The sequence below is a fragment of the Dicentrarchus labrax genome, unplaced genomic scaffold (assembly GCF_905237075.1).
Source record: "Dicentrarchus labrax unplaced genomic scaffold, dlabrax2021, whole genome shotgun sequence".
NCBI classification, from domain to species: Eukaryota; Metazoa; Chordata; class Actinopteri; family Moronidae; genus Dicentrarchus; species Dicentrarchus labrax.
In genome coordinates, this window is record NW_026136875.1 from 221,732 (window position 1) to 244,909 (window position 23,178).

The window sequence follows — 23,178 nt, forward strand, 5'->3', positions numbered from 1 at the left end:
TAGGTAGTTGGTTTTTTTAATGTATTTTTGGGGGGGCTTTTATTACCTTTATTACAGAGACAGCTGAAGACAGACAGAAAAGGGGGGCAGAGAGAGGGGATGACACGCAGCAAAGGGTCGCAGGTCGGACTCAAACCCTGGGCCACTGCGACAAGGACTCAGCCTGCATGGGTCGCCAGCGCTACCCACTGAGTTAACCGGGCGCCCAGGGAGGTAGTTTTTGAAGAAGCAGGACTGAGCTAAAAGTTGACTGCGCCTCCATCGTCTTTCTGCATAGACATCCTGTAGAAGAGAAGCATCTCGCTGCCCCATGAGAAGGAGATTTGGGGTAAAGGGCTCAGGATCTGCTATATTACAGATTGCATAAATGGTAAATGGTAAATGGACTTGTACTTGTATAGTTTCCTTTCTAGTCTTCCAACCACTCAAAGTGCTTTTACACTACGTGCCACATTCACCTTTTCACACACATTCATTCAGCGAAGCATCAGGAGCAATTTGGGGTTCAGTATCTTGCTCAAGGATACTTCGACATGTGGCAGGAGGAGCCGGGGATCAAACCAATAACCATCTGATTAGTGGATGACCCGCTCTGCCTCTGAGCCACAGCCTGTGCATAGAACTTCTTACTGTGACCCTGAGAGCTGATTTAATGGACCTGATTTCCCTTTCCCACATTCCTCCGAAGTGAGGGGCATTAGGAGGGTTACAGTGGAACTGTGTTTGGGATTCATTAAGCTGTTCCTTGATGTTTTTTTTAAGACTTAATTTAAAACTTTAAATTTTGTTCCCAAAACATGAGCACATCAAGTTATTTCTCATAATAATAATAATAATTATTATTAGACACACAGAAAGGTATAAAAGTGGACGTCCTTTGGCCACATCCCATGCTGATGACAGCTTTATCGTCAACAGTGCCCTGCGGAACCGGATGGTGAATGCCACTCAAGGCCAGGCACATTTAAAGGAGGTATGATGCACCCGAGTGTCACGTCAGACCTTTAGAAACCACTGACATCAGCATAGTCTGCATGCTAGATAACCTGCGAGGGTACCTGACCACGCCACCAGACACTGGCGTTATCATCTTGCATGGAGGGCAATATAAAAAACTAATACATACATGATCATTTATCCATCAATCATTGATCACGGTTTTATTAGTGATGACTGATTTATCTTAATTGATGACAGCAGCTGTTGTTTCATCACTGTTGTGGCTTTATTATTATCTAATCAATACATAATCAAACATCTGACTTAATTGATTTAAACTCATTTAAAATAGATTTCAATGTTTAAATTGTGAAATTTTCTTTGTACTTTTACACTGAAACGTATCACTCTTTGATTCTCATTGGTTCATTTATCTTGTCATTAATGAGTCCAGCTGTCCGATTGGTGGGGGTTCAGTGTGACTGGTGTCGTCTGATTGGTCAGAGCGCGTTGAGTCCGGTCCCTTCTGAATCCTTCATCTCTTTTAAAGCCACGCCTTCGGTCATGACCACGCCCACATGCCCCAAAGCCCCACCCTCATTCAATGACACGCTTTCTTGTTGTGGGGGGGTGGGACTTCTTCCAGACCTTCAAACAAACAATCTTCAGTTATTGATATTTTTTTATTGATAAGGTTGACAATAATCAGCAGTGTTACTAGCTCAGCTTAGTATTAGCATCACTCTGTGATATTATAGTGCTAAGCTAATACTGCTAATAAAGCAAACTGCTATCCCTCAGCTCACCATTTGTTCTCCACATCCTCGATGGTGTCGGGCAGTGGCATGTTCAGCGTCTCCGGCAGGAAGCAGGCGAAGCAGCCTGCCAACACCGCCGCCCCCCCATACACCACACTGGGCAGAGCAGGGAGTACCTGGGAAATGTAGTCCATCAGTACTGTTAGCATTACTTAGCATGATTGTTGTAAGAAAGATACAAATAAGATGCAAATAGAATGAACATAAAAACATAATCCATATAAAATAACACAAAGTAAGTCAGTTGTTTAGTTAATTTTAATCACACTCTTGACCTTGTTTTATCATATGGCATTGATATTGAACATTTAATAGTCTTCCCACATAATCCTTTCCTATCTGACCATTATTTAATAACTTTTGAATTCATACTATTAGATTATAAGCCATTAGGCAAAACTTCCTACAGCAGATGTCTATCTGACAGTGCTGTAGCTAAATTTAAGGAGGAGATTCCATCAGTGTTTAATTCAATGCCATGTCTGAATATCACAACTTTAATCCCTCCGAAATTGATAATCTTGTTGATAGGGCTGCAGGCTCACTACAGTCAACATTAGACTCTATTACTCCTATTTAACTCGAAACCGAAATTCTTGTTCTTGGCCCCAAAACCTTAGAGACTCATTGTCAGTTAGTACTCTAGATGGCTTACTTGGCCTCTAGCACCACTGTCAGGAATCTTGGAGTTATCTTTGATCGGATTTGTTTTAATCCCACATAAAGCAGACCTCTAGGACTGCCTTCTTTCATTTACGTAATATTAGAAAATTAGACACATACTATCACAGCGAGCAGAAAACTATCCATGATTTGTTACTTCAGGCTGGATTACTGCAACCTTTATTATCAGGTTGCCCCAATAAGTCCATTAAACGCCCTTATTCAGAACGCTGGCACGGTACTGACAGGAACTGAAAAGAGATCACATCTCTCCTGTACTAGTCTCTGCATTGGCTCCTATAAAATGTAGAATTGAATTTAAATACTCCTCCTCCCTTAAGTTTCTGGTCGGCCCCTTCTTCTTAAGAGCTCTAGTACCCTATTCCCCCTGACACTACGTTCTGATGCTGGGCTACTTGTGGTTCCTATAGTTCTAAGTGAACGGGCCGGCCTTCAGTCCAGCCCTCTCCTGTGGAACCGCTTCCGTTGTGGTTGGGGGCGCACCCTCACCACTTTAGGTGGCTTGACATCCTCTTTGTAAGCTTTGTTGGGCTGGATCGGTGAGTCCTGAACCATCCCTTAGTTTGTGCTTAGGCCTGACTATCGGGGATTTCCTGGTGACTGGTCCTCTTTGTCGTTCTGTCCCTTTAATGCATGTTACTACCCACTCTCCGGAGTTTTGTGCTTGTGGGTTTCTGGATCCTGGTGGGCCTCCTGCCTGGTCCTGCTTGACTGCCATTGCCATCTGTTGTTGTGTGCACCTGTCTGTCTGTTGTGCCCCCCCCCCCCCCCCCCCCACTGGTGCAGCCCCCCCTGCCGGAGGATCTGCCGCGTTTAGGCGTTTCCTGCCCTTGTGCCGTGCTGCTCGGTGGTCTGTTGGGTCTCTGTTTAATGTTGGCTCTACCGCTCTTTTGGTGTCCGGATACGTTATGATTGCGCTTCTGTGTAAAAAAGGAAAATATTAAAACCTAGGAAACTAGCACCTTGGTACAACCACCAAACCCGCCAATTAAAGGAAAAAACAAGGAAGTCGGAAAGGAAATGGCGCTCTTCTAAATTATTAGAATATCGCTCAATTTGGCATGATTATCTACTAATAGAGCACTAACAGAAGAAAATAACCAGGATCAATAAGAACCTGCAAGATGAGAAAGCACAAGAACTCCGGGGAAGAAGTGAAGTTAGTAACATGCATTAATGGGACATGAATGAGTGCAGAAAGAGAGAGGAAGGGAGGAGCTCAGTGCACCATGGGAAATCCCCCGATAGTCTAGGCCTATAGCAGCATAACTAAGGGATGGTTCAGGACTCACCTGATCCAGCCCTAACTATAAGCTTTATCAAAGAGGAATGTCTTAAGCCTACTCTTGAATGTGGTGAGGGTGTCTGCCTCCCGAACCACAACTGGAAGCTGGTTCCACAGGAGAGGAGCTTGGTAACTGAAGGCTCTGGCTCCTGTTCTACTTTTAGAGACTATAGGAACCACAAGTAGCCCAGCATTCAGAGAACGTAGTGTTCTAGAGGGGTAATAGGGTACTATGAGCTCTTTAAGATATGAAGGGGCCTGACCATGAAGAGCTTTATAGGCGAGGAGGAGGATTTTAAATTCTATTCTACATTTTACAGGGAGCCAGTGCAGAGAAGCTAGTACAGGAGAGATGTGATCTCTTTTTCTAGCTCCTGTCAGTACTCGTGCTGCAGCGTTCTGAATTAATTGGAGCGTTTTAATGGACTTATAGGGGCAACCTGATAATAAAGAGTTGCAGTAATCCAGCCTTGAAGTATCAAATGCATGGATTAGTTTTTCTGCATCTGCCTGTGATAGGATGTGTCTAATCTTTGTAATATTACGTAAATGAAAAAATTAGTCAGTTAATCAGTTATTCAGTTAGTTAGTCAGTTGGTCAGTTATTCAGTTCATTTTGTCTATTTGTCGTGTCACAGACTGAATTCATACTGAGAAAAGCAAAATACAGAAACTAAATAATAATATTATAATACAAATTAATTAAAATGCATTAAATAGCAGCTGCAGCTCTGGAAATTAAAACATATGCTGTCCACAACCCCCAACACTACAGCTGGACCTCAGTCCCTAAATCTGGACATCAGTCTTGTTTTCATGTATTCATTCTTTGATGGATCTTCACCTTACTGTTCACTGCATTTATATTGATCTATGACGAAAATTAATTATTGAATGTTTTGGTTTCTTAACAAGGTTTGGATAAGTGATTTCACCTCATCCAGGATGAGGACTGCGGGGGCAGCCATGCTGCCGACTCTCGCCATGGTGGAGACGAAGCCCATTCCTGTCTGCCTGAAAACACAACACACATCATTCAGTTCAATTTTCAATTCAATTTTATTTGTATAGCGCCAATTCATAACAGAAGTTATCTCAGGACACTTTTCAAATAGAGCAGGTCTAGACCGAACTCTTTAAAACATTAATTACAGAGACCCAACAGTACCACCATGAGCAAGCACTTGGCGACAAGGGCAAGGAAAAACTGCCTGTTAAAAGGCAGAAACCTAGGACAGATCCTCCGGCTCTAGGTGGGTGGTCGTCTGTCTCGACCAGTTGGGGTGAGAGAGAGAGAGAGAGAGAGAGAGAGGCAGAGAGAGAGAGAGCGAGAGACAGACAGACAGGTGGACAGCAACAACAGTATTGGCAATGGCAATCTAGCAGGACCATGGCAGGAGGCTCCACCAGGATCGACAAGAACCTGCGAGACGAGAAAGAACAAGAACTCCGGGGAAGAAGTGAAGTTAGTAACATGCATTAATGGGACATGAATGAGTGCAGAAAGAGAGAGGAAGGGAGGAGCTCAGTGCACCATGGGAAATCCCCTGATAGTCTAGGCCTATAGCAGCATAACTAAGGGATGGTTCAGGACTCACCTGATCCAGCCCTAACTATAAGCTTTATCAAAGAGGAATGTCTTAAGCCTACTCTTGAATGTGGTGAGGGTGTCTGCCTCCCGAACCACAAATGGAAGCTGGTTCCACAAGAGGGGAGCTTGGTAACTGAAGGCTCTGGCTCCTGTTCTACTTTTAGAGACTATAGGAACCACAAGTAGCCCAGCATTCAGAGAACGTAGTGTTCTAGAGGGGTAATAGGGTACTATGAGCTCTTTAAGATATGAAGGGGCCTGACCATGAAGAGCTTTATAGGTGAGGAGGAGGATTTTAAATTCTATTCTACATTTTACAGGGAGCCAATGCAGAGAAGCTAGTACAGGAGAGATGTGATCTCTTTTTCTAGTTCCTGTCAGTACTCGTGCTGCAGCGTTCTGAATTAATTGGAGCGTTTTAATGGACTTATTGGGGCAACCTGATAATAAAGAGTTGCAGTAATCCAACCTTGAAGTAACAAATGCATGAATTAGTTTTTCTGCATCTGTCTGTGATAGGATGGCTAATTTTTCTAATATTACGTAAATGAAAGAAGGCAGTCCTAGAGGTCTGCTTTATGTGGGAGTTAAATGACAAATCCTGATCAAAGATAACTCCAAGATTCCTGACAGTGGTGCTAGAGGCCAAGTTAATGCCATCTAGAGTAACTATATCTTTAGAAAGTGAGTCTCTAAGGTTTTTGGGGCCAAGAACAAGAATTTAGGTTTTTTCTGAGTTTAACATCAGAAAATTGCAGGTCATCCAGGATTTTATGTCCTTAAGACATGTTTGTAATTTAGATAATTGATTAATTTCATTGGGCTTGATTGATAGATATAACTGCGTATCATCTGCATAACAGTGAAAGTTAATGGAGTGATTCCTAATAATGTTGCCTAAAGGGAGCATATATAAAGTAAATAGTATTGGTCCAAGTACAGAATCTTGTGGAACTCCATGACTAACTGTAGTATTTATTGAAGATTCATCGTTAACATGTACAAAGTGCGAGCAATCTGATAAATATGACTTAAACCAGTTTAGTGCGGTTCCTTTAATGCCAATTTGATGCTCAAGTCTCTCCAAAAGAATATTATGGTCAATGGTGTCAAATGCAGCACTAAGATCTAATAATACAAGTACAGAGACAAGTCCATTGTCAGAAGCAGTCAGAAGGTCATTATTAACTTTAACCAGAGCTGTTTCTGTGCTGTGATGAACTCTAAATCTTGGCTGAAAATCCTCAAATAAACTATTGTTATGTAGAAATTCACACAACTCTTTGGCGACTACCTTCTCCAGAATCTTAGAGAGGAAGGGGAGTTAGAAATCGGTCTATAGTTGGCTAAAACCCCTGGGTCAAGAGTGGACTTTTTAAGAAGGGGTTTAATTACAGCTGCTTTAAAGGACTGTGGTACATATCCTGATAATAAAGAAAGATTAATCATATCCAGTAAAGAAGTGCCAATTAAGGGAACAACTTCTTTAAGCAGCCTAGTTGGGATCGGGTCTAATAGACAGGTTGATGGCTTTGATGAAGAAATGATTGAAGTTAACTGATGAAGATCGATAGCAGAAAAACAGTCTAAATATATATGTAAGTTTACATTGACAGAAGTCCCTGAACTTGGAGAGCCACTGGTAACTATTGATGGCAGTTGGTGATTAATTTTTTCTCTAATATGAGATCAATACTCACACATAAATAGATTATCTGATTAAATATCACATTATTATCAAGAAACGGAATCATCAATAGTTTGAATTCTCTGTATTTACATCTTGACAACAACAACAACAACAACAACAACAACAACAACAAAAACACTACAACTGATGGAGGTCCTGAAAGAAACTATGTTAAAATTTGAGTTTGTCTTCCTTCTCATATTAATATTAACAATCTTATTAATAGACTCCAGTGGACTAGGACCAAGACCTCAGTCTTAAGGGGGGCATATGAAATGCCTGGGAGGACACAATTATTATTAGCCTACAGTACGTATATTTTTTTTAATCCTATACTCTATTTGCGCAGCATGTAATCATCACATTAAACATAACCAACAACAACATGGTTATGTCAGAGTGTAAATAAACCAACTCATTGTTTTAATCACACTCTTGACCTCGTTCTTTCATATGGCATTGATATTGAACATTTAATAGTCTTCCCACATAATCCTTTCCTATCTGAGCATTATTTAATAACTTTTGAATTTCTATTATTAGATTATAAGCCATTAGGCAAAACTTCCTACAGCAGATGTCTATCTGACAGTGCTGTAGCTAAATTTAAGGAGGAGATTCCTTCAGTGTTTAATTCAATGCCATGTCTGAATTTAACAGAATCCTATAACGACTTTAGTCCCTCTGAAATTGATAATCTTGTTGATAGTGCTACAGGCTCACTACGAAGAACATTAGACTCTATCGCTCCTATAAAAAGGAAATTATTAAAACATAGGAGACTAGCACCGTGGTATAACCACCAAACCCGCCAGTTAAAAGCAAATAGCTAGGAAATCCGAAAGGAAATGGCGCTCTTCCAAATTATCAGAATATCGCTCAATTTGGCAAGATAATCTTAAAACCTATAGAAAGGCCCTCCGTAATGCCAGAGGAGCCTATTACTCAACACTAATAGAAGAAAATAAGAATAACCTTAGGTTCCTCTTCAGCACTGAAGCCAGGCTGACAGAGATTCACAGCTCTATTGAGCCACATATCCCCATAAACTTAAGTAGCAACGACTTCATGAGCTTCTTCTATAATAAAATTATTACTATTAGAGAGAAAATTAATCACCAACTGCCATCAACAGTTATCAGTGGCTCTCCAAGTTCAGGGACTTTTGCTAATGTAAACTTAGATATATATTTAGACTGTTTTTCTGCTATCGATCTTCATCAGTTAACTTCAATCATTTCTTCATCAAAGCCATCAACCTGTCTATTAGACCCGATCCCAACTAGGCTGCTTAAAGAAGTTGTTCCCTTAATTGGCACTTCTTTACTGGATATGATTAATCTTTCTTTATTATCAGGATATGTACCACAGTCCTTTAAAGCAGCTGTAATTAAACCCCTTCTTAAAAAGCCCACTCTTGACCCAGGGGTTTTAGCCAACTATAGACCAATCTCTAACCTCCCCTTCCTCTCTAAGATTCTGGAGAAGGTAGTCGCCAAAGAGTTGTGTGACTTTCTACATAACAATAGTTTATTTGAGGATTTTCAGCCAAGATTTAGAGTTCATCACAGCACAGAGACAGCTCTGGTTAAAGTTAATAATGACCTTCTGATTGCTTCTGACAATGGACTTGTCTCTGTACTTGTGTTATTAGATCTTAGTGCTGCATTTGACACCATTGACCATAATATTCTTTTACAGAGACTTGAGCATCAAATTGGCATTAAAGGAACCGCACTAAGCTGGTTTAAGTCATATTTATCAGATCTTTCGCAGTTTGTACATGTTAACGATGAATCTTCAAAAAATACTACAGTTAGTCATGGAGTTCCACAAGGTTCTGTACTTGGACCAATACTATTTACTATATATATGCTCCCTTTAGGCAACATTATTAGGAATCACTCCATTAACTTTCACTGTTATGCAGATGATACGCAGTTATATCTATCGATCAAGCCCGATGAAATTAATCAATTATCTAAATTACAAACATGTCTTAAGGACATAAAATCCTGGATGACCTGCAATTTTCTTATGTTAAACTCAGAAAAAAAAGAAATTCTTGTTCTTGGCCCCAAAAACCTTAGAGACTCACTGTCTAAAGATATAGATACCCTAGATGGCATTACCTTGGCCTCTAGCACCACTGTCAGGAATCTTGGAGTTATCTTTGATCAGGATTTGTCTTTCAACTCCCACATGAAGCAGACCTCTAGAACTGCCTTCTTTCATTTACGTAATATTACAAAAATTAGACACATCCTATCACAGACAGATGCAGAAAAACTAATCCATGCATTTGTTACTTCAAGGCTGGATTACTGCAACTCTTTATTATCAGGTTGCCCCAATAAGTCCATTAAAACGCTCCAATTAATTCAGAACGCTGCAGCACGAGTACTGACAGGAACTAGAAAAAGAGATCACATCTCTCCTGTACTAGCTTCTCTGCATTGGCTCCCTGTAAAATGTAGAATAGAATTTAAAATCCTCCTCCTCACCTATAAAGCTCTTCATGGTCAGGCCCCTTCATATCTTAAAGAGCTCATAGTACCCTATTACCCCTCTAGAACACTACGTTCTCTGAATGCTGGGCTACTTGTGGTTCCTATAGTCTCTAAAAGTAGAACAGGAGCCGGAGCCTTCAGTTACCAAGCTCCTCTCCTGTGGAACCAGCTTCCAGTTGTGGTTCGGGAGGCAGACACCCTCACCACATTTAAGAGTAGGCTTAAGACATTCCTCTTTGATAAAGCTTATAGTTAGGGCTGGATCAGGTGAGTCCTGAACTATCCCTTAGTTATGCTGCTATAGGCCTAGACTATCGGGGGATTTCCAATGGTGCACTGAGCTCCTCTCTTCCTCTCTCTTTCTGCACTCATTCATGTCCCATTAATGCATGTCACTAACTTCACTTCTTCCCCGGAGTTCTTGTGCTTTCTCGTCTTGCAGGTTCTTATCGATCCTGGTGGAGCCTCCTGCCATGGTCCTGCTGGATTGCCACTGCCAATACTGTTGTTGCTGTGCACCTGTCTGTCTCTCTCTCTCTCTCTCTCTCTCTCTCTCTCTCTCTCTCTCTCTTTCACCCCAACTGGTCGAGGCAGACGACCACCCACCTAGAGCCGAAGGATCTGTCCTAGGTTTCTGCCTTTTAACAGGCAGTTTTTCCTTGCCCTTGTCGCCAAGTGCTTGCTCATGGTGGTACTGTTGGGTCTCTGTAAATAATGTTTTAAAGAGTTCGGTCTAGACCTACTGTATTTGAAAAGTGTCCTGAGATGACTTCTGTTACGAATTGGCGCTATACAAATAAAATTGAATTGAAATTAAATTCAATATGACCAGGTATAGCCTACAACATCCGTCCTCATAATTTAAAGCAATACATTACATAGAAGCAATGTTATGAATATCCATAAAACACTTGACTATACAACATATTAGATTTAACACCAGAAGCATCTCTCAAACATTGCATTTTAAAGCAGTCAACAGAGGGACACACACATACACACGCACAGAGACTTTGGGTGTATGCATACTCCAAATCCTTAACAGCTGCTTCACTGGACATGGCATGAATCACAACCAGATGAAGTTGGTGATTAAAGCAATGAATATATGGTATGTTATGATCCAGCTTGTTTTGGAGAAATTTCTGCACACCACCATGCCTGCCAGACATGAAATGTGCGCCATCATAAACCTGACTCAGGACTTTGTCCGTGTTGAGTCCGGTGCTGGTGAGCTCATCAATGATGACACCTGTCAGAGCCTCTGCATCACCTTTCTCATATGTGGCCATTACCAAGCTCACACACACCATAGTTTTCGTCAACAAAACGCACAACTACAGATATATTTTCTTGGCCTAAAGGATCCCATGTGCCATCCACTTTAATTGAATACCAGCTATCGCCGACTTGTCTCACTATCTCCTCTGTCACAAGTTTGCTCATCATTTACGTTAATCTCGTGTTGTATTTGTGGGCTGGTATGTTGTCCAGGGTCTCCTTCTCCAACAACAACATCAGGAGGAGTCTGTGTTGTATCCGATTTGGCAGAGGAGACTGTTGGTGGGCTTTTCAACCACTTACAAATATCCATGATGAACTAGAAATGAAATAGTAAAACGGCGAAAACTCATTCAGCTTCAAATGCTCGGTAACTGTTGAGCGGCTAGATACGTACGTAGCCTAACTTTCTTTTCAGTAAGGCCGTGATAGGCTGTTGCAGTGTAGATTCCCATCAATCAAACAAAATCACTCCATTGTTTCTTTATATTTTTTATGTTTTAATGATAAAGAATGCAACATTAGTATGTCTCAACACAAATTTAGCTACTATGATAATTTTTTTTAAGAGATCTGTGCCTCAAGTGGGAGGGCACAAGCATTTTTAGGGGCGGGCCAGGCCCCGTATGGCCCGCCCATAGCGACGGGTGTGCTAGGACCAGGTATTGGTTTATCTGGGACAGCCTGTATGTGGTCAAACCACAAATGTTTGTCTGTATGCTGATGATACACAGCTATACATCTCCATCATAAAATATTGTTTATGTCCCACTTGAGCCTAAACAAGACGTAAAATTCAGGGTCGTTGACTCTGCTGCTGATGTGGACACACATCTGACCAATGGTGTACCTTCAGCTTTACAAAAATACATCCTTTGAGTTGTTCAGTGTGGAAACATAAAGTCTTCATGAAGTCACAATCAATAAGTCTCTTGTATCTCTAGTATCTGTCCCAGCAATGACAGTTAGTCCAGCTTCAAATATTTTCAAGTGTTTTATCCTTCCACTTTCCATCCTGCACTGAAGCAGGAGTCTCACCTGATGATGGTGGGGTAGAGCTCTCCAGTGTACAGGTAAACGGTGGTGAAGGAGGCCGAGGTGAAACCTTTACCAAGACACGCCAACGTGGTCCTGATGGTCTGCATGTCTGTGGGGGATTCACAAGAACAGCAGTCAGCTGTGGGACTGAAACTCCAGGTGCATTGTGGGAGTAGAGGAGAGCGCTGAGTTGTTTGAAGCTGAACTACAGGTGTTACAGCCTTAAACCGGGTTCTCCGGTGTCCTCAGGTGTGTGTGTGTATCAGGTGTGTGTGTTTGTTACCTGTGTGTGTGTGTGTATGTGTGTGTGTGTATCAGATGTGTGTGTTTGTTAACTCTGTGTGTGTGTGTGTGTGTGTGTGTGTGTGTGTGTGTGTGTGTGTTTGTGTGTGTTTGTGTGTGTGTCAGATGTGTGTGTTGGTTACCTGAGGGGACAAAGATGTTGGCAAAGATGATAAGGGCTGACAGGAAGAGACAAGTCGCCTGAGAGACTCTCCTCCCCAGGTAACTGAGCATGCTCAGAGCCAACAGCTTGGCAGGAAAATCAACGGCTCCAAAGATGATCTGCATCAGGTAGATACTCACCTGGAACAACCAAGATCCAATAGGAGGAGAGGAAGTGTTTAAACCAATGAGAACAAGTCCTCTACATAAAACAAGTATAGTCAGGTAAACAGGTAGACAGGTAGACAAGTAAACAGATAGACAGGTAAAAAGGTAGTCAGGAAAACAGGTTTTCTACTATTGTTCCCAGCTGTTCATTTCATTCAACATTACAAACACATAAAAGTCGTAACCATGGTAACTTTTCGATCTTTTATCCAACATGAGGTGAGTCAGAGGTGAGTAAGCTGTACAGGAAGTTGTCACTAGTTGTTAGCTTACATGTAGCATTAATGCTAATCAGGTGACTCACCCCAAACTTCTGCAGGTCCATCGCCAAACCGTAGTAGGCAAAACTGGTGGAGAACCTGGAGAGGATGATAGGTAGACAGGTGAACAGGTAGACAGGTAGACAGGTAGACAGATGGAAAGGTAGGCAGGTTGACAGACAGGTGGACAGACAAAAATGAAAAGAATGAGTCTGAATAAATAACGTAAATTAATAAAAGTGAAGCAGGTAAAGGTGAACACAGGTGTTCTGACCAGACGGCAATCAGACAGATGGAGATCCGTCTCATCCCTCTGGTCCTCAGCAGATCGTACGCTGTGAATGACGAACGACTGGACTCAATCTCCTTTTTCATGTGAGAGTGCAGAACCTGCAGATCACATGGTACTGATGTGACAGTCGACAGGTAGACAGGTGATCAAAGAGAGGTTCCAATATCTTAGTTTTTATGTCCATCCAGGGAAGTATTGATTATCAAACTGATCAGTTTGACCATTGAGACTGTTTCCTTCCGTTATTCATAAATTATTGATCATAATAATCTCATCATCACCTCTGGTAGTCAAATCTCTCAGAAAGCACTTCATAAAGTCTCACAGAGCCACACATGGCTTCAGTGTCTCCAAAACCTCATACTAATAATAAAATCATCTATTAGTAGCCTTATTAGTAATCGATTATTGGAAAAAAATAATACATAAATATCAGATTATTTTCTGGTAAATTATGTTTTTAGTGTAATCTGGAGGTGATTGATTTCTGTGAAACATGGTTGGAACCAAATTATTTCTAAATCAAGCCTCCACATCCAGCTACACTAATGCTCATGCTGCTCATAAGAACAAACAGGAAACAGACAATTACTGGGATTATTTTTACAGGATTATGTTGAGCTGAAATTATTTGTAAAAATATATAACAAGTCATGATAAAAAATAAATGGGCCCAAGCAGTTGGTGCACCAGCATATCATTCAAAGATAAAGCCGTGAAAATGTCAGGCTTACAACTTGCTGCCAATAGGTGGCACTACAAGTATGACTGAATATTGGCCTGTAGATGTGTTCAGGGCGGAACTCTTCAATATAGTCATTTTGGTGCAGATTGGATAAAATACAACAACTTCCTGTTTCTTCAGAAACTGAATCAGAATCAGAAATACTTTATTGATCCTTGGTGGGAAATTTTTGGTTACTGACAAAAGACCTAACTTTGGTGCCACACCAAGGACATGCTGTTTGACAAAAACTTAATTAGCTTTAAACCGGAATGGTCTTTAGACCAAATCTGAAGTCAATTCGATGATTTCCCTAGGAAGAATAAATCAGCAATACATTTAAAATGGACAACTGCCTATTGTGTTTGGGGGTTGGATCCAAAAGGCTTTTTTGTTTGTCTTGACCTGATACATGTGCCGACAAGTTTTCAAGCACTTCAGTGAAACGTGCTTTAGGGTCTGCCATTTAGAGGGCGCTGTTGAGCCATTTTGCCACACCCATGTGTGAGACCCATATGACACGTAAATTTAAATAAAGTTTTGGAGAATGTTGCAGCCACCAAAAATGCTTTTAATTTGGACAAAGAATTATAATCCTTGCGGTTGCTGCTAGAACCCTAAAAATAAATAAAAAAGGATCAGATTTCTCTGAAATAATCTCCCTGTTGACACCAGAAATCTGTCTCTGTTGAGGCTTTTTAATTGAATACTCATCTTAACCCTAAACTTTCAATTAGTGCTCATCCTTTGGCACCTCAGACCTCAGGACGTGATACCTGACTTCTGAGGGTTCTTTCACTTTTTACAGTTTTTTAGTTTTACCTACCCTGAATTGTGGCGGTTGTATTGTCGTATGTCCTCTGAGGTAAGCTTGTGACATTGGGCTATATAAATAAAGTTGACTCGTTATTTTTTTGGGCCTTTTATTGCCTTTATTGATGGTGACAGCTGAAGATAGACAGGAAAGGGGGGCAGAGAGAGAGGGGATGACAAGCAGCAAAGGGCCACAGGTCAGATTTGCCGGCTCTACCGACTGAGCTAACCGGGCACCCAAGTTGACTTGATTTGACTCAGCTTCTGATCAGATGTCACACATCTGTATATATGTGACAGACAGACAGGTATTCAGAAATACAGACAGGTTACCTCCAGTGTTAACTTGTCGATTATCTCTGATTTTCCATTGATCCGAGCGACTCTGTGAAGAGTCTTTAGCGCATCCTCAGACCGACGGTTCAGAACCAACCAACGAGCCGACTCTGAGAACCACCTGTCCAATCAGAGAGTGGGAAGATTAGAATGTCCTGGCCAATCAGAGAGCAAAATGATTAGAGACATTCATTTTGAAAGTCTGACCAGCTGTAGGCAAAGAACAGGAACTGGGGGGCACAGATGACTAGCTGCAGCTTCCTCCAGTCTCTCAGCCAATAGGCAAGCCCCGCCAAAATCATCTGACCAAATGTGAAGAAGAAGGAGGTAAGCGTGCCCACTAACGTCCTCTCTTTAGTCGGGATCCACTCCACCTCTGGAGGCAGACAGGTAGACAGATGGACAGGTACACATCAGTATGTTTCCACAGAGAGTCAATAAAACAACAAATGTTAAAGCCTGAACTGCATTCTCAAACAGACAGGTAGACAGGTAGACAGGTACTCAGTGAGACTCCATTCAGGATTACTCCAGAAACTGCCATCCCACTCAGAAACCTAAAAACGCAGTAGGCAGTGTATGAAGGAGAGAGGGCCGAGCTACAACCGAGCACAGCCAGCTGTAAGTATGACCAAGTAAGGACAGACCGCCTCCCAAACCTGAGAGAGAGAGACAGAGAGAGGAAGAGAGAGAGAGAGAGAGAGAGAGAGAGAGAGAGAGACAGACAGAGAGACAGACAGAGAGAGAGAGACAGGCAGATAGAGAGAGAGAGACAGAGATAGAGAGAGAGAGAGACAGAGATTGAAAGAAAGAGAGAGAGAGACAGGCAGAGAGAGAGAGAGAGAGAGAGAAAGAGAGAAGGTGCACAGGTTTGACAGAGAATCATAAACATTCATAGATTAATAAAACATAGAGCTTGTTTATAGCTTTGTAGTGGTCTCACCTGTCTGACAGACCACCATAAATGATGGCCCCTGTTAAAACTCCACCCATATAGATTGTCTGAATCATCTGTTTCAGAGGACGCAGAGAACACACCAGTTCCCACTGAAAGAGAGACAGATTCAGTGAGAAAGACAGGGAGAGAGATCAATCTATGTCTGGTCAATACAACCTCCTAATGGATCACTACAACCTCCTTAATGACCCTAAAGGATAATTACAACCTACTAAAGGATCACTACAACCTACTAAAGGATCACTACAACCTACTAAAGGATCAATACAACCTCCTAAAGGATCACTACAACCTCCTAAAGGATCAATACAACCTCCTAAAGGATCACTACAACCTCCTAAAGGATCAATACAACCTCCTAAAGGATCAATACAACCTCCTAAAGGATCAATACAACCTCCTAAAGGATCACTACAACCTACTAAAGGATCAATACAACCTCCTAAAGGATCACTACAACCTCCTAAATGATCCTAAAGGATCAATACAACCTCCTAAAGGATCAAAACAACCTCCTAAAGGATCAAAACAACCTCCTAAAGGATCACTACAACCTCCTAAATGATCCTAAAGGATCAATACAACCTCCTAAAGGATCAATACAACCTCCTTAAGGATCACTACAACCTCCTAAATGATCTTAAAGGATCAATACAACCTCCTAAAGGATCAATACAACCCCCCAAAGGATCAATACAACCTCCGAAATGATCCTAAAGGATCAATACACTCCTAAAGGACCAATATAACCTGCTAAAGGATCAATACAACCTCCAAAAGGATCAATACAACCTGCTAAAGGATCAATACAACCTTCAAAAGGATCAATACAACCTGCTAAAGGATCAATACAACCTCCTAAAGGATCAATACAACCTGCTAAAGGATCAATACAACCTCCAAAAGGATCAATACAACCTGCTAAAGGATCAATACAACCTCCTAAAGGATCAATATAACCTGCTAAAGGATCAATATAACCTGCTAAAGGATCAATACAACCTCCTAAAGGATCAATATAACCTGCTAAAGGATCAATACAACCTCCTAAAGGATCAATATAACCTGCTAAAGGATCAATACAACCTCCTAAAGGATCAATATAACCTGCTACAGGATCAAAATAACTTTGTGCTAACGAATATCACCTCTCTAACCTCATTAATAATCATCAGCCTCGATGTTGATTAGTATCAGTGATCAGTTTTCTCATTACCTCGGAGACGGTGGTGGCAAGGAACTCAGAGCGGTCAAACGTCCATCCGTCCAAACATCCTTCTGTCTGTATTTGGCTAACGTTAGTTGAGCTGTTAGCAGCTAACAGGTGCCACTGAGGCTCCACAAACCTGAACAACAAGTGGAACAGATAGTAATGTCAGAGGAAATGTCAACCAATCAATACAATGCAGCATTGAACAGAAATACACAAAAAAACAACATTTACCTCCTGCAGCGGTCCAGTTTATTTCCTGAAGAGTCCAGAGGGATGAAAGCTCTCAACAACTGCTTCTCATCCACCTGAAACAACCAATCACATTCATCCATCAACCAAACCAATCACACCCTTCTCACCCCTCATCAGCACCTGTTGTCTTACGTGCTACGGTAAGCGTACTGACTGTTTACTTCCTGCTCTGTGTACACTGTTTGGTGCTGTAGCTCTGTCAGTGAACGCTAAATCTAAATTTGTTTTACTTGTTACAGCGGTTATTTTCCCCCTTAACATTTAAACGTAGACTAGTTCTACCTAAGCACTCGGAGTTACTCCTTCTTTTAGCGACTATTTTTTTGGCTATAGTTTTCACTGACACTAGCTTCAGTAACATTAGCAGTTAGCTATGGCTTCTTCCTCTCCCTCTGCTCTGTCCTGCTCAGTGTGCCAGATGTTTACTTATTCCTCTGCCTCCTTTATTGATAATGGTACATGTATTAAGAGTAGTTTATTTACTGCGCTGGAGTCCTATAATAACTTTAGTCCCTCCGAAATTGATAATCTTGTTGATAGTGCTGCAGGCTCACCATGAAGAATATTAGATTCTATCACTCCTATAAAAAGGAAATTATTAAAACATAGGAAACTAGCACCGTGGTACAACCACCAAACCCCCAGTTAAAACAAAAAGCTAGGAAATCTGAAAGGAAATGGCGCTCTTCTAAATTATCAGAATATCGCTCAATTTGGCAAGATAATCTTAAAACCTGTAGAAAGGCCCTCCGTAATGCCAGAGGAGCCTATTACTCACCACTAATGGAAGAAAATAAGAATAACCCTAGGTTCCTCTTCAGCACTGTAGCCAGGCTGACAGAGAGTCACAACTCTATTGAACCACATATCCCCATAAACTTAAGTAGCAATGACTTCATGAGCTTCTTCTATAATAAAATTATTACTATTAGAGAGAAAATTAATCACCAACTGCCATCAACAGTTATCAGTGGCTCTCCAAGTTCAGGAACTTTTGCTAATGTAAACTTAGATATATATTTAGACTGTTTTTCTGCTATTGATCTTCATCAGTTAACTTCAATAATTTCTACATCAAAGCCATCAACCTGTCTATTAGACCCGATCCCAACTAGGCTGCTTAAAGAAGTCGTACCCTTAATTGGCACTTCTTTACTGTATATGATTAATCTTTCCTTGTTATCAGGATATGTACCACAGTCCTTTAAAGTAGCTGTAATTAAACCCCTTCTTAAAAAGCCCACTCTTGACCCAGGGGTTTTAGCCAACTATAGGCCGATTTCTCACCTCCCCTTCCTCTCTAAGATTCTGGAGAAAGTAGTCGCCAAAGACTTGTGTGACTTTCTACATAAAAATAGTTTATTTGAGGATTTTCAGTCAGGATTTAGAGTTCATGACAGCACAGAGACAGCTCTGGTTAAAGTTAATAATGACCTTCTGATAGCTTCTGACAATGGACTTGTCTCTGTACTTGTATTATTAGATCTTAGTGCTGCATTTGACACCATTGACCATAATATTCTTTTACAGAGACTTGACAGAGACATCAAATTAAAGGAACCGCACTAAGCTGGTTCAAGTCATATTTATCAGATCGTTCGCAGTTTGTACATGTTAACGATGAATCTTCAAAAAATACTACAGTTAGTCATGGAGTTCCACAAGGTTCTGTACTTGGACCAATACTATTTACTTTATATATGCTCCCTTTAGGCAACATTATCAGGAATCACTCCATTAACTTTCACTGTTATGCAGATGATACGCAGTTATATCTATCGATCAAGCCCGATGAAATTAATCAATTATCAAAATTACAAACATGTCTTAAGGACATAAAATCCTGGATGACCTGCAATTTTCTGATGTTAAACTCAGAAAAAAATGAAATTCTTGTACTTGGCCCCAAAAATCTTAGAGACTCACTGTCTAAAGATATAGTTACTCTAGATGGCATTAACTTGGCCTCTAGCACCACTGTCAGGAATCTTGGAGTTATCTTTGATCAGGATTTGTCATTTAATTCCCACATAAAGCAGACCTCTAGGACCGCCTTCTTTCATTTACGTAATATTACAAAAATTAGACACATCCTATCACAGACAGATGCAGAAAAACTAATCCATGCATTTGTTACTTCTAGGCTGGCTGCCCCTATAAGTCCATTAAAACGCTCCAATTAATTCAAAACGCTGCAGCACGAGTAATGACAGGAACTAGAAAAAGAGATCACATCTCTCCTGTACTAGCTTCTCTGCACTGGCTCCCTGTAAAATGTAGAATAGAATTTAAAATCCTCCTCCTCACCTATAAAGCTCTTCATGGTCAGGCCCCTTCATATCTTAAAGAGCTCATAGTACCCTATTACCCCACTAGAACACTATGTTCTCTGAATGCTGGGCTACTTGTGGTTCCTATAGTCTCTAAAAGTAGAACAGGAGTCAGAGCCTTCAGTTACCAAGCTCCTCTCCTGTGGAACCAGCTTCCAGTTGTGGTTCGGGAGGCAGACACCCTCACCACATTCAAGAGTAGGCTTAAGACATTCCTCTTTGATAAAGCTTATAGTTAGGGCTGGATCAGGTCAGTCCTGAACCATCCCTTGGTTATGCTGCTATAGGCCTAGACTATCGGGGGATTTCCCATGGTGCACTGAGCTCCTCTCTTCCTCTCTCTTTCTGCACTCATTCATGTTCCATTAATGCATGTTACTAACTTCACTTCTTCCCCGGAGTTCTTGTGTTTTGTCGTCTCACAGGTTCACATGGATCCTGGTGGAGCCTCCTGCCATGGTCCTGCTTGACTACATTTGCCAATATCACTGATATCAGTGTTATTATTATTATAAAGTATTATTATAGCTACTTTTACTGTTGTTGCTGTTGTCACTGCTCATTGTCCCCCATCGTTGCTGTTGTCATGTTCATCATCATCAGTCACTACTATTAGTATAGTTGTTGCTACTGTTGTTGCTGTGCACCTGTCTGTCTATCTGTCTGTCTCTCTCTCTATCTCTGTCTCTCTCTCTCTCTCTCTCTCTCTCTCTCTCTCTTTCACCCCAACTGGTCGAGACAGACGACCACCCACCTAGAGCCGAAGGATCTGTCCTAGGTTTCTGCCTTTAAACAGGCAGTTTTTCCTTGCCCTTGTCGCCAAGTGCTTGCTCATGGTGGTACTGTTGGGTCTCTGTAAATAATGTTACAAGGAGTTCGGTCTACACCTGCTCTGTTTGGAAAGGGTCCTGAGATAACTTCTGTTATGAATTATACATTATAAACATACACTATACAAATAAAATTGAATTGAATTATCCATCAACCAAACCAATCACATTCATCCATCAACCAAACCAATCACATTCATCCATCAATCAAACCAATCACATTATCCATCAACCAAACCAAACACATACATCCATCAATCAAACCAATCACATTCATCCATCAACCAAAGCAATCACATTATCCATCAACCAAAGCAATCACATTCTTCTATCAATCAAAGCAATCACATTCATCCATCAACCAAACCAATCACATTCTTCCATCAATCAAACCAATCACATTCATCCATCAATCAAACCAATCACATTCATTCAGGCAGTGTCAGACAGACAGGTGTGTTACCTGGTGGTGGGACAGGTTGTAGAGGCTGTGATTGGCCGGTAGGCTGCAGTGGTGGGCAGGGATTCCTGAGACGAAGTTGTTGAGCAGGTTCTGACCCGCCATCATCAGTCCAGGTAAACTGATCAGAGTCACGTGGATCCACTGGTACCTGCCAAACCCTCCGACCTCACCATGGCAACAGGACAGGGAACATGTTACATACCTGTTCTACTTGACCGGTGTGTTCAGGTGAAGTAACTTCACAGTAATCAGTAATCAGATTACAGCAGACGCTCACTCACCTCCTCCAGCAGCTCACCGAAGCCCATCTCCGCAGTTTGATCTTAAAAGTTTAAATTTAACATTTAAAATATTTTCTACAACCGACTGCTAATGTTTTCAGCGCCTCCATCAAGTGTTCATTTAATAATGACAACAACAACAACAACAACAACAACAACAATAATAATACAAACAGATGTGTTTTCAGGGTTTGAGTTCAGTTCCAGCAGAATGAACCTGAGAACAAAACAAACAGATACAAATTATTGAATTTGTATTAAAGTTTATTTTTTCAAATGTGAACTTGCCAAAACTCGACCAAACTAACCAAAAATATTTTCCAAACTATTCCAGACCTTTTCCAGACTATTCCAGACCTTTTCCAAACTATTCCAAACCTTTTCCAAACTATTCCAAATATTTTCCACACTATTCCAAACTATTCCAGATCTTTTCCAGACTATTCCCGACCTCAGTTATTTGCCTGTTCGTTCTGCAGTCTGCTGAATATCTTATGATAACAGCAGAACTGCAGAAGTGGCTTTACAGTGAACTCTAAAAAGGTGAAATATTTGTATGGAGTCTGGTGAGAGTTCTTAAAAGATTACTGCTGCTGCAACTGAATGAAAGGAGAATGAAAAGAGGATTTTCTGTGGAAACAGTGGAAACGTACTTACAGTCTGCAGGCTGATGGACGACTGGAGGGGTGGACAGATGGGTGGATGGACGGAGAGACGAGTGGAGAGAGAGAACAGTGTGTAGAAGCAGATAATAGACATGAATTTTAAGTGACTTTAAGAAGAAAAGAAAAGTCGGCACTAACTCTCTCTCTCTCTGTATGTCTGTCTCTCTCCTGTCTGTCTGTCTGCCTGTCTGTCTCTCCTGTCTGTTTAGTGGTTGAGAGACACTTGTAATATAACTGACACCCTCCCTCTCTCTGTTTTTCTTGGCTTAACAATAATTTGTTTTTCAGTTAATGGTTGAGCGTAATCTGTCTTGTCTGTGTCTGTCTGTCTGTCTGTCTGTCTCTCTCTCTCTGTCTGTCTCTCTCTCTCTGTCTGTCTGTGTCTGTCTGTCTGTCTGTCTGTCTCTCTCTCTCTCTCACTGTCTGTCTGTCTGTCTCTCTCTCTCTCTGGGAGGAATAGCTTCAATCAGATTTTTAAGATCAATAATCAATCAATAAATCAATCTGTTTACTGATGTTAACAGATTTGATTGATCCTGCTCATGTTATTCATAAGATTTAATGAGATCAGTTTCAGTGAAATACACTTCTAACCTGAATGAAACCAGACTGAGTGAAGCTGCTGACCATCACTCAGGACTTCCTGTCGGTATTTCACAATAAAATGCTCACACACTTCACTGGAAAGCAGTAACAGGAAGTGCTGAATCTGAAGTGTTCCAGACTTTCACAAACTGTCCTAAACCTGGTCCAGACCTGGTCCTGCAGAGTTGTGTGACTTGTTAAAAACGGGTCCTCTCAGTTTGTTTTCATGTTCTCGATTCTCGCTGAGTCTCTGAAGTTTTTCCCTCCTGGAATTCATCCGACTGAGTTTCAGTCAACAAATGTCTCAGCAGGTTTCAGCTCCGCATGACACGACAACACGACAATGACAGACAGACAGATGCAGATACATAAATAAAGACTAATACATATAAAACACATGAACAGATACATAAATAAAGACTAATATATATAAAACACATTATGACAGAGATACATGTTAAACACACACACATATATGTACATATTTAATTTCCTCCCACATATAAAACACATTAACACACTGAATGTAAAACATATTAAACTTTATTTATGTATAAAACATGTTTACATTTGTCTGTGTGTGTCAGCAGCAGGTCAGGTGACTGATCAGCAGGTGATTGATTTACCTGTAGCAGATAGGTGACACATTCATGAACCCTGCAGAGGTCAAAGGTCACCATGTTCACTTGTCACTCATTAAACTACATATCTCCACTCTGCAGGAGAAA

General features: G+C 41.1%; 1 protein-coding gene across 4 annotated transcripts; it reads right to left on the minus strand.

The window, feature by feature from the left end:
* Positions 1-1,203: 1,203 nt before the first annotated feature.
* Positions 1,204-22,238, minus strand: oatx (organic anion transporter X). Of its 4 annotated transcripts, none has more exons than XM_051394967.1 (17): positions 21,858-22,237; positions 21,375-21,417; positions 21,201-21,241; positions 20,920-21,084; positions 17,276-17,349; positions 17,048-17,177; positions 15,817-15,920; positions 15,378-15,532; positions 15,081-15,249; positions 14,871-14,994; positions 12,983-13,098; positions 12,753-12,807; positions 12,262-12,421; positions 11,837-11,945; positions 4,662-4,740; positions 1,746-1,873; positions 1,204-1,587 (listed from the first exon to the last, which is right to left on the minus strand). In XM_051394967.1, the coding sequence occupies exons 3-17, from the start codon at positions 21,225-21,227 to the stop codon at positions 1,440-1,442; spliced, it is 1,743 nt and encodes a 580-aa protein (XP_051250927.1). In that variant the 5' UTR covers positions 21,228-21,241; positions 21,375-21,417; positions 21,858-22,237; the 3' UTR covers positions 1,204-1,439. The 4 variants fall into 4 exon arrangements, with proteins under 4 accessions (XP_051250927.1, XP_051250928.1, XP_051250926.1 ...); XM_051394968.1 differs by lacking the exon at positions 21,858-22,237 and adding an exon at positions 21,509-21,797; XM_051394966.1 differs by lacking the exon at positions 21,375-21,417 and having other exon boundaries at positions 21,854-22,238.
* Positions 22,239-23,178: the final 940 nt, after the last annotated feature.